General features: G+C 34.1%; 1 protein-coding gene across 1 annotated transcript in view; it reads left to right on the top strand.

Moving 5' to 3' along the window:
- Adgrb3 (adhesion G protein-coupled receptor B3) overlaps positions 1-12,106 on the top strand; it is a 718,298-nt gene that overhangs the window by 243,879 nt on the left and 462,313 nt on the right. The window contains exons 3-4 of the mRNA XM_032900877.1: positions 3,732-3,842; positions 9,767-9,928. Of these exons, the coding sequence (XP_032756768.1) occupies positions 3,732-3,842; positions 9,767-9,928 (273 nt within the window). The remainder of the gene's footprint in view (positions 1-3,731; positions 3,843-9,766; positions 9,929-12,106) is intronic.

Raw genomic sequence — 12,106 nt, 5'->3', positions numbered from 1 at the left:
CAGTATTTCAGAGTGACAAAGGCTACTCCTTAATGCTTCAATGTGGAAGTGGTTTCTGGTGCTATCGCTGAAGTTGAAATTGGAGATGGGCTATACTGTAGATATTGCCATAGGAGCAGACCTTGCCAGTGGAGGAGCCCTTTAGCAAAGGTCTAGTTCCCCAGCAAGCAGCAGAACAGTAGGTTATAAGTCAAGCAGTACTGTTGAGGCTTTGTGTAAAGCAGTAATGGCCTGGATTACGTTGCTGTTGGTGTAAATGCAAACAGGAGCTCTGCAAATTATGAAGTCAATGTGTATAATAAATGACAGCATTGAGGCCTGCTCCTCGGCATCATCCAAACAAACAACAGAGCCAGAGTGAGTAGACACATCTTAACTTTCTGATAAATTAAACCATGTATTAGTGTCTCGCTTGCTTTCCAAACAAAGTCCCCATAACCAATAATTGATGGTCAAGAGTCAGGGCTGAAATCTATGTTTCTTACAGATCACATACTTAACCAAGTCTCAGCACTAGACTTAAGGGAAATAACTTTCAAAACATTTCTTTCCTACATCTAACTTTAAGAAACCCCTGCCTTTAGCAAGAAGCACAGTGAAGGACTAGGGAAAAAGCCTAAGACTCACCAGTCATCTTCAATCATTCTGGCTTTGCTACATAAATAGCCATTTACTCAGTGCTTCATCATTGCCATCCACGTAAAGACAAGGGAAATAGCTCTGTCTCCATAAGCCATGTACCATGTGCACTTATGCCCGATTACCCTGTACTTTTTCCATTGATTTCCCACCTGGCTTTTCATTGCTTTTGCCAAGGCAGATCATCATTTTTATTTGCTTATTTTCCTTTTGTGTAACTAATGTAGTATATTATCTTTGCCAATGCAGACTTGAATGACTAGGAACCAGCCAACCATTCATGATGACTTTATATTATCCGGAAATCATCCTATACTACAAACGACACTGACCACATTAAGCACATTAGTACAGTAGCATTGTCTCTTACATTTGAACGATCAGATTGGCCTTTATTTTCATCAGAAGCAAAGAGAATGCCATCATGAATGAAATGAAAGGCAACATAATTGTTTGGGAAAATAATCCATCATGAGATATGGCACATTTGCTATTAATAAACCTTAACTATTAAAGCTAAAACAAAAGAGGTACATATTTTCTAGCAACTTAGAATACAGACATTACATAGGAACTCTTTTGGTTAGATAACAGGATGTTTAAGTTTTCATGATAACTTTAATCTGGATTAATATGTCTGAAATATTTTTAAATGCCACTATTCTGTTTGTTTGCCTTCTAAGAAAGGAAATCTTAGTATATCTTACATAGTATAGGTAATTTGTCTATAACAGGGCCGCATATTAATTGTTGTTTTGGGTTTCAGATGTAGATCAGTGGTAGATAGCGGATCTAGTATATATTAAGTCCCTAGATTTGATCTCTGCTACAAAACAAAAACAATAGCCTAACTATAATCTTTAAAAACTTTCTATTAAATGATATTACGACAACAATCAGCACTTCCACTTTAAGCTTTGTTTGTGTATGATATAATTAAAGTAATAAATATTGGATAGACTTCTTCTTAAATGTCATAACCAAGAATGAGGCATCATTACTCATGTTCAGATAGATAGAAATATTGATGGCAGATGGACATTAAAGTTGAATATTGAAGTAACTTTTTTAATATCAATATTTTCACATATAGAAATCTCTCTTGTCCAGCAATATAAAATAATAGTTTAAATTCTATTTTAAAATAACTACTAAACATTAATGTGGTTATTTTCAACTTATTCCAGTAATGAACTGACAACCTCAAGCTTCTGGATCGTACCTCCTATAGCATTGTAATAGATTACAGAGAGATAGATTACAGCTTAATGTTGTGCTGCCACTAAGATTCACAATGGTCTTTCATCAAATTGGTTCTATCATTACTTTGTAACTTAAAAGTTGTATACATGGGATAAACATTTTCTTCCACCCTTTGCATTATTGTCAAAACTACTTTAGAGTGAGCATTAGAGTCCCTAACTGTACTGTAAATGGTATACTCTAATATAAATATTGAGAGTGATTGACAACTTGCAGAACATGCGAGTTAAATTATAATTTTAAGTACAAAGTTAGTATATAATGTTAATAAAACATGGACACTAATATTTCTTTGATATTAGAGATACAGCGATATTTCAATTGCATAATAGTTTTAAATATATATGATGGTAAAGAACTCCAGTTAAAATTTTCTAAATAGTAAATATACTAGTAATTAGATACTTGCTATAAGCTTAGTAAGAAATGGTGTACACAGCACGTAGTTTACACAGGAATGAATGAAAGAATATTGTCACAAACAACAAATGATGATTTTATTTAGCAAGTATGCTGACATTTTGTAAGTATTCCCATTTTTTATTCTTCAGTATTATACAAATTGATAAAAAAGAGACACACATAGAGACTCCTCAGACATCTCAGGATGTGAACTCTATAGTGAATTATCCAGAAAGAACTTCTTTATAGTCGGTTTGTCCTGGGACATAATTGTGTGGGATTTTGATTGGACAGAGAGCATACTATCCTTTTTTTCCTTACATGCAAGTTACGGATTTGTAGAATTACCTTCCAAACACATTGAAAATATTTTGTTTTAGCATCAGTATATTTAAAATTGATGAGAATAAAACTATTGGTCAAAATTTTGCTCTCGACTTTTGAGTATTGAGCATCGAAAGATCAGTAACGTTCTTCATTCTTTAGGTAAGAGATAATATCATTCTTGCTGGGAGTATCTTTTCCCTATGTGATTGTTAGGAATTGGAGATATCAAATATTCAATACACTAGACTTTGTTTTTACCAGAAAATTTCCCTGTAAAAGTTCAGCGTGCACAGCACTAATAAGGAGTCCTCAGCATATAATCTCTTTAAGTACATGTATTTTTTTTAAAACACACTCCCCAGAATTCTAAATTCCATGCTTCCTCTCTAATTATCTGCTCGATGCAGATAATTTTTGCTTTTATTGATAGCTTCATTTTAGAACAATTAAATAACAAAAACTTAGACTCTTTTAATACAATTTATAAGAAGAAAACATCGCTTTTCATATAGTTAGAGAAGGTGAGGAATTAGTTAAATCAGGGAAGGTCAGAATCAAATTACTGAGGATACCAATTTTTTGTGATCCTTGAGGCACACCAAGGCTACTGTACTTTGGTTGAAAAAAATTATCTATTCTCTGAATGCATACTGTAGAAAGTCAGATTACAGAGCTGTCTATTCCCTTTGAAGGTGCTGGAAATCTTGTGGAGGTAAAAGATATTTAGCCATAGGCAGCAGACACCCATTCAAGATTCCCTCAAGAACAGGAGTTAATAGAATGGTTGTATTTTTTTTCTCGAGAGATAAGGTTTCCGAACATTACCAGAGAAGAGTAAAACAAATTCTGTTACTTGAGTTGACTTGACATTGGCTGTACTATTTACTGACTGTTATTATTGTTTCTTGAAAGCTGTTCGTGATTACAGGTTTTCTACATTAAGTGTAGACAGACTCCAAGCAGACCAGACTAGAAAAGTGAGAATTGTGTATATATCTGTAACCTGTAGGTCTGTGCAGGAACATGTTGCATGGGACAGTGATGTAATTTGTGAGAAATGTCTACACGCAGGCTTTCATATACCTTTATTCTGTCTTTAGAATTTGGAATGATGGGAGATCATACAATTAAAAGTCAGCGACCTCGATCTGTCCATGAAAAAAGGGTCCCTCAGGAACAAGCTGATGCTGCTAAATTTATGGCACAAACTGGTAATACGTTAGTTACATTTTTCTATTTATTGTTGTTAATTTAATGAAACCACTGCATGTTTTCATGATCTTTTGCTACACATTTGTCAGTTTTTGGAGCTGATTTTTTTTTTTGAGCCATTTTTTTTGTCACCAGTTAAAGTCCATAAATAAAGTAGCTATGAATGAAAGAGACGCAGAGAAAAAAGTGTAAGATTTACTTTGCTTTCGGTATGGGATACTTTAGAATTTATAGACTATTTCCTTATATTAATTAACCACTAAAACGTATCATTACACTTTTAAAGGAAAGCAATAAAGTTACGTTTTCAAGAATTATTTGATCTGGAACTTTCAAGAACTATAATTTAAATAGGACTCAGATGATGAAATTTGACATAATATAATTTGATATATTAAATATTCTGCCAGATGTCATATCATCTATAAATATTGCTTGATTGTTAAAATATATAGAAGTTAGACTCTTTATAATTTAATACATGGTTTGAAAATAAATTTGTTGCGAAGATAAATAGTAAAAAGATTATCATTTAATTAAATATCGACAAAACTGACTCTCTAGCTTATAAAATTCTTCAATCCTACATCAATCGTATATTCAAACTTCTGAACAAATTTGAATGTAACTGAAATGTGCGTTATTTGACATAATTCTTAAAATTTATAAATATACTTGGGTAAATATGTGAACGTAGAATTTATGCTTTAATAATCTATAGAGTCTGACAAATTACAGTAGGTCTAACTTTGCTGCTCATAGTAAATGGTCCAGAATCCTGCCTAGTGACATTGCATGAGGCCTCTCCCAGTTGGAGATGTTTAATGTTGCATTGCAAACAGGTGCGATATTTGCATTTCTTTTACAAAACTGAAAGCCGAGTTTAATGTGTGTTTTTACAAAATTGTATGCATTCCATTCTTGTTCATTTTAGCATGAGCAGGAAACCACAAGTATATGTGGCACGATATTCAGACTGATTTTAATTAAATTCTCCAAAAGAATGAATGTTTCCTTCAGTTCATGTCTTGGCGGTAGGATTTGTTTAGAACACTGGACCTGAACTGACTGCTTAGAAATTTGGATCCTGATACTGAATTGCATTCTTGGTAAGAGATGAGAGGTTAGTTTAAAGTATTAATTATATAATTCAGCTTCTGTGAGCACAATATATAAAATAAACTCTATGAGTGCGCACTTTAAATTGGGAACGTCATCTGTTAGGGCCACATCCAGAAATGAAAAGAGCTTTCTTTTTGGGTTGCTTTGGAGATACCTTATAAGGGGAGATTTCTGTTGTAATCAGTTGCTTTTTAAAATCCAAAATGTATTGCGGGATTCAAATGAATTTCCGAATTTCTAAATGTGTTTTAGGAGAAAATAATGAGAGCAGTGAGCAACGATTCAAGGATTCCTGCTCTCAAAGGAGAGAGAAAACTGGACTGAATACGCAGTCCCTTAGGCATCTTGCTGTGAGGACACATGTGCCTTATGAGAAACGTGTTCTTCTTTTATACAGAAGACATAGCACATATTGGTTTGCTGTACTTCCTAAAGCTCGTCATCAAGGGGGAGCGAAATGGAGAACCATAGCTTTAAATTGCCAGTGATCCAGTAACAGTTTGTGAATTCAATACTGTGCACTGATGTCCAGCGTTTTGTTTAAATGCAGCCTTTTAATGTTTGTGCACATTAAGAAAAGTTTTCTGCCCAAATATTTGAACAACTTTAAATAGCAAAGAATAGGATTTTGTTAAAAGAGGAAATGGTAATCACAGTTTTTACATTTATTTCTGATTTTCCAGGCATTCTTTTTTTCTACACAGTGTCTATGGTTTTTTTTTTTTTTTTTTTTGCTTGTTTGTTTTTTTCACTAACAAGTGACTTGGTAAGTAAAGAACACACTGAACAAATAGATTTGTAATCAACTTTAAAACCACTTATACATATTGTTAACAATACAGAAAGGGTATGAACAATTACAGTTCTAAAGCCATTGATTGATGCCTGAATTTATGAAAAACAGGGTTCATAAATTCATATTAGAGCTTTCTATATGGAAACATAACGAAATGCATTGTAGTTACTTCAGTATTAAATTATCATGCTGAACTGAGAGAGGAAATGTATTACATTATTTTTTAAAATTCATAATCGAATGCTAAGCGCCTATAAAGCTAGAAATATTTTTCTTAAATATTAAGTTTCTTTTGATGTTCACATTGACTAAATTAATGGAACTATCAAATAATAACATTTTATAAAATGAAATTTTATTCATAGAACTTGTCAGTTTCTCAAATCAATGTATTAATATTGAGTGTAAATAGTTTTGCTAAACATAACTTGAGAACAACAAATGTTGCAATGTAGAAAAGTTCAATAACAAAATTATAAAAAGACATAATATGTTATATTAATCAGAGGGAAAGAACTCAGAAGCTACCATACAGTATTTCTCCTCAAATAAGCGAAGTGGCTTCAACAATCGGTACAATCGGGAAGATGTTTTCATTTTAAAATAAGCTTTCCTACACAGAGGCAGAGTGAATGGATAGTTTTAAATGATATCTTTATGAGGTAATATTATTTTACCAAGATAACTACAGTATTCTTATGAGCATTAGTAACTGAGGCTAATCTAAACATTAACTAGGTTGCTATAAAAGCCTAAGATGAGGGTGGAGTTCGCTGGTCAAGAGCTATCACTGCTCCTGTGGAGGCCGCATGTTAAGTTCCTAGAATTCACATGGAGGCTCACTACCATCTGTTAACGCTTGCGCTAAGGCATCCAACACCCTTTTTGGACTCTGTTGTCACTGTAGGAACATAATTGCCATCACACATGCAGCCAAACCGTCTCATGAATAATAAAATAAAGTAGAATAAAAACCTAAATTGCATATCTATGTATGTATATGGTTATGTATATATAGATTATGTATATAATAGGAAAATGAAATAAGATAATAAATATGTCTATTTTAGGGATACACCCAAGCTAAGCACCAATAAGCCAGAGTAAGACATCTTAACGTTCCTTACCTTTTAGCAATATAGGCATGAAGTGAGTTTATAAATAGGTTTAGAAAAGTAACCATTTATTATTTGAGAAAAACTGTCTGTATTGGGAAAAAGTAATATGTAATCTAAGATAGGAATATAAATGTGTTTCTAATTTCATGACTTCAACATACTAGCAAAAATTATATTAATATATTGTTCATAATTTTAAATTCTCCATCACACACAGTCCCATTCAATTTTTACTAGTAGCTTTTGAGGAAGGCAAATTACTAAGAAGTTTCAAAAAAAATAATAAATGGATTTTTTCAAGGCCCCAGAGGCAATATACAGTTGACTACCATAGTGTTCCTGTTTCCTTTCCTGCTTTGCTTCAGAATAAAGAGCCTTAATATGGCCTTCTATAGAGAAGTTTTCTATATAATCTATGTGTCTTTTAAATTACACGTGAACTAGACCAGTTTGCTTCATCTCCAAAGATACATATACTGAAGATGTTGCTCAGTTTACACTTGACTCTTTCGGGACCATTAAAATACCTGTATAAATATATTAACTATTTCTAACGTAACTCAACATGCTTTTTAGTAGATAATGCTCACACCTTAAGAAATAAGAAAATAATATTTAAAAAATTGCAGCAAAAATATCATTTGATATACAACAAGATCAAGTTGATGGTTAGACCATTATTTTAGTGGCAAATTTTGATTCTTAAATATGAAATAAAAATCCATTCTTACGTGCTTAATTTTATTTTATTTTTCATCTTCAACATGGACTTTGAGGAAGGCTAGCCCTTGGCATTCATTATGGATGTCTCATGACCCATTGCTAACAGTGTTCGATGTCATGCAGAATCACAGATGTAGAGACAACTCAGATATTGAAGCACCTCTACAAGGTTGCATTAAATTAGACCTTGGAACTAATTCATTGCTAAGTAGAAGTTGTTAAAAATGTCTATCTTGACAATGTAAGAGAGAAAGGAAAACTATGTTTGTGAAAAAACAAAACTAATTTTGTTCATAATCTTTATCATTTCACCTACAAAATTTGCATTGTTCTTAACTGTCTGGCTGTAATTAATAATATAAAGCCATGGCATTTATACTCAGTCACATCCCAAGGAGGTTGGCATGTCATTTAGTACACATTTCCCTTAACTCTTAGCTTAATTCTCATTACTAAGTATGCTTATGTATATATACGGAAATGTAGAGTTTTAACAATTGTCATAACATTAGGATCACAAAGATGATTTTTATTTTGCTAAAATATTATTCAGTATAATAGGGCAAATTATGAGATATAACTTAAAACACTATTTAAACAGACATCAAAGTAGAGAATTCTGAAATAAGTTAAGTATAAATTTGTAAAGGCAAAAATACCGAAGCAGTCAAGAGTGAGCTATTACTGTACCTCAGTGATAAGCACCATTGTCAATATTTTAAAGAGGTCCTAATTAATGTGAGCTGTCATCCAAATTACCAGCATGTGTCCTCCTGATAAATAACCAGGTCTCAATGAATAATGATCCATGCCTCTGCATTCACAATGTTAGTCCAGTACAAGAACATATTCCTCACGAATCTGCTAACATAATTCCAATAGAACAGTTTTTTTCCTCTGCAAAACTGGTTGTTCCGAACCCTCAAGAAAATAAGATAACAGATTATAAAATCAACATTTGCATCCAATAGGCTTTCTAGTAGTTTTCTCATTTTTAGAATAGATTAATCTCTCAAGAATATCTTACCTAGTGTTTGGTGCAAATCGACTCTTTTTCTTCAGAACCAGTTTGTAGTTCAAGTGTGTTGATTGGCTCTTAATACACTTTCTAAATCATTGAGAAATCCTCCAAACCAAGACGGACAAATGACCTGTCATTTCTGTCTCTGGGACCAAATTGCTAAGAATTATTCTAGGCAGAATACACGATATAGAGATAGATTATCCCTTGCTCTCTATTGTTACTGATACAAAGTGCTAAGAAATCCCAGATATGTCTCAACTGGAAATTTGTGCAAAGCCATGGCAAATTTTCAAGTCAGGTTTTAAAATTCAACTTAGAAATGATGCCAGAATAGTAGAAGACCATCCCAGCAGTTTTAAACATTGATGATTCCTATCTCTTTATGATATGGATTTCAGATGAGAAAACGAAGCATACTTTCAATGTGATGCTGAGTACCAGAAAGCTTATGAGACCAACATTAATTGGCTTCTCGGGGCCATGTTTTGGAGTAAACGTTAGTTCTATGTTCAGTTAATAGAAAGGATAAACTTTCGTTCACTTGAAGTAGAAAAATATCACTCCTTTAGATCAAATGTGAAATGGTGAGCTGAAGAATATTAACAAATTACCACAAAGTAAATAGCCATTATAGGTTGGAAAAGTAAGAAATCCATTTGAAATAACTTGTTGACACACATAGTAGTTCAGATGCACTCAATCTTTAGCAAGAACAAGTACAGTTTACAACAAAGAACCAGACAAGAGCATCAGTGCACCCCTGCTCACCAAAGCCACAGCGTATGCTTGGAAACACATTCTGACCCTCTCGGCATCAAATACACCGCCCTTGATAGGCTTGCGGAAACCTCCTTCAACCGTAATTTTTACTGAAGACAATTTCTCCCTTCACAGCGTTGACGGCAAAGTGGACTCTGGAAAGAACATTTTCATAGCAAGGTCATGACAAACAGTCTTTGTATTGACATTGTATACATCCCTCTAAATTCATTTTGCTCTGAAATGTTTTGAACCTTTGAGTTCATTGCCATAAGTTGACGTTTAAATGACTCGTGCATGCCATGCTGTCAGTTCGGTACGATGCTTACGAGATGAATAATCGAGACGGTATTTCATGTTTATTTGTTGTCTTGCATGCAGGTGAATCTGGTGTGGAAGAGTGGTCCCAGTGGAGCGCATGCTCAGTTACTTGTGGTCAAGGGTCGCAGGTGCGAACCAGAACTTGTGTATCACCTTACGGGACACACTGCAGCGGCCCATTAAGAGAATCAAGGGTTTGCAATAACACTGCCCTCTGTCCAGGTAGTGTTAGCAGCAACTACGACTGTGGATGTTTTGAATTGTGTCATGCTACGCATTTGGAACCATTTGTTATTTTCCTAGGAACTGAATATAGGCATTTTCATTAGAGTCTATAAGTGTAATTCTTCTCAACTGTGATGTTTTACTCTGTATGTGAACGTTTTTTGCTTTCTGAGCAGTCAGGGTGTTCGATAAGTGACTATCTCCCCGCTCCAAACATGGTTGAGATGTGTGTATCTACTTCAAAGAGTATAAAAATTCTGTTATTTTTCTTGCAATTTTTAAGGTGGTAAAAAATATCCAAATGCATATATGAGAAAAAATAAAAATTTAAATATAATAGAATATGACATGTAATCATTCGATGACTGACATAGTTCGTCAGTGAGCAATTCTCCCACCATTCTTCTGGTCCTATCAGAAAACAAAAGTTTAGTAGATCTAAAAGTAATCTGTCATTTTACTTCATAAACTTGAAGTGATTCTTCTCATCACAGCCATATACTGCTTTAAAGACCAGAGAGGGAGCTGGTTCAGGTGAAATGTATGTTGTATCAAAGAAAGAGAGAATTATTTAATGATGTACCAGATATTATTGTCTTTGTTTCTCCCTCTCAAATCAATTAGAATTTTATTTGGATCAGTACCAAAGCGAAGCATTTATGTTGTGTCCAGTCACTTGATGGATGAGTGACTATAAGTTATGAGTACAGGAGAAGCTGATACTGGACTCACATGTGGAGTCCTTGCAGAAGCACTTGAAAGGGAGATGTTCTAGAGAAAAGTCTTATCACTGTAGTAGACCCTACAAGACCCGTAGTAGATCTTCAAGTCATACCTAAATATTTTCTAGGGGTCTCTATTTCCAGAGATAACTGTTTGTGCAATTGGTAAAAATATGGCTGAGAGACCTGGAAGAATGTTCAGGAATCATGTCAATTTCTAAGCAGTCAAATGTAATAATCATAAGAAATTTGGGGGGTAGCTATTGTTTAATGGCTAAAAAGCTTCAAATTTTCACTCCTGGTGATCTGTTTGGCTGCAGTGTGAATATACTCAGCACTCCTGAATTGTGAGTTCAAAATAGTTTCTGTGAACAATTTTATGTTATGAGGGTTTAAAAATCCAGAAAACAAATAAATAATAAACAAAAATGAAATGAAGAGACAAACAAACTACCATCAGTCATCCCCAAGGATAGAGAATGGAAGGAAATAGCAGTAGGCATTGTGGGGAATGATGTAATGAAGTTTGAGAAATCTGTGTCTCAGAATTATGAAGCAGAAAATCAATAGATTAAGACATGGTTAAACTAAGACTATAAAGGAAAGGAAGACAATAATTATTAACAAAGGGGCAATAATTGCTACTAAAAGCAGGTAGGCATCAGTTAGGACTGTGTTAACCAAGAAAGAATATGGAATGAAAAATAATATGGTTCAAAGGGGGAAAATGTGAGTTGGTCATGGAAGGATATACATGACAAGGTCTAAAAGTGGGAGTCGTAGACCAAATGCATTTCAACAGCATGAGCTGAAAATATAAAAAGAAGTCACCGAGAAACAGAAGTTTGGAGTGTCATAGTAAAACCCACAGATCTCCAATATAATACCATGGGCCCTTATTTGCATAAAAATAGAATAGATCTTCTGGGAGAATACTTAACCAGGAAGCCTAACCACAGTGTTTACCTGATGACTTACAGGGTCCAGTTCCCTGTTCTCATCAATTCAAACAGTATCAGTAGAGAGTTCTGATTCAGCTGACATGTAAATTTATCTTATAAGCACTTCATGTCAACGTCATTTACCATGACAAGAATAGCGTCTAATGGCCAACATTCTCAGGTGAGAATCCGATTGGTCTCCAGGGTGCTTCCCACCGTCTTCCACTCATAGCTTGCTTTCCAGTCACCAGTAACAATTTGCAAGGGTGATATATGGGAGTCTTCATCCCTAGCAGAGAAGGATGAGTAAGCCGTTGACCGCAAACATAGAATGTCTTTGGGAGCACTCTAATCTTCCCTACACGTGGAATGGCCAAGTTCTCTCTCCCTGTGTCTCACGTAAAGAAAACTGAGTAATATCTCATTGGGCAGCTCTTTTGATTTCTTAACTATCTTCCCCATACCATGGGCAAGACCGTATATAAACAGTTGTAAGTCTCCCTTTTAACTTT

This window comes from Rattus rattus, chromosome 4 (genome assembly GCF_011064425.1).
Source record: "Rattus rattus isolate New Zealand chromosome 4, Rrattus_CSIRO_v1, whole genome shotgun sequence".
NCBI lineage: Eukaryota > Metazoa > Chordata > Mammalia > Rodentia > Muridae > Rattus > Rattus rattus.
Note: the sequence above shows the minus strand (reverse complement) of the source record. Positions and strands in the feature narration are given on the sequence as shown.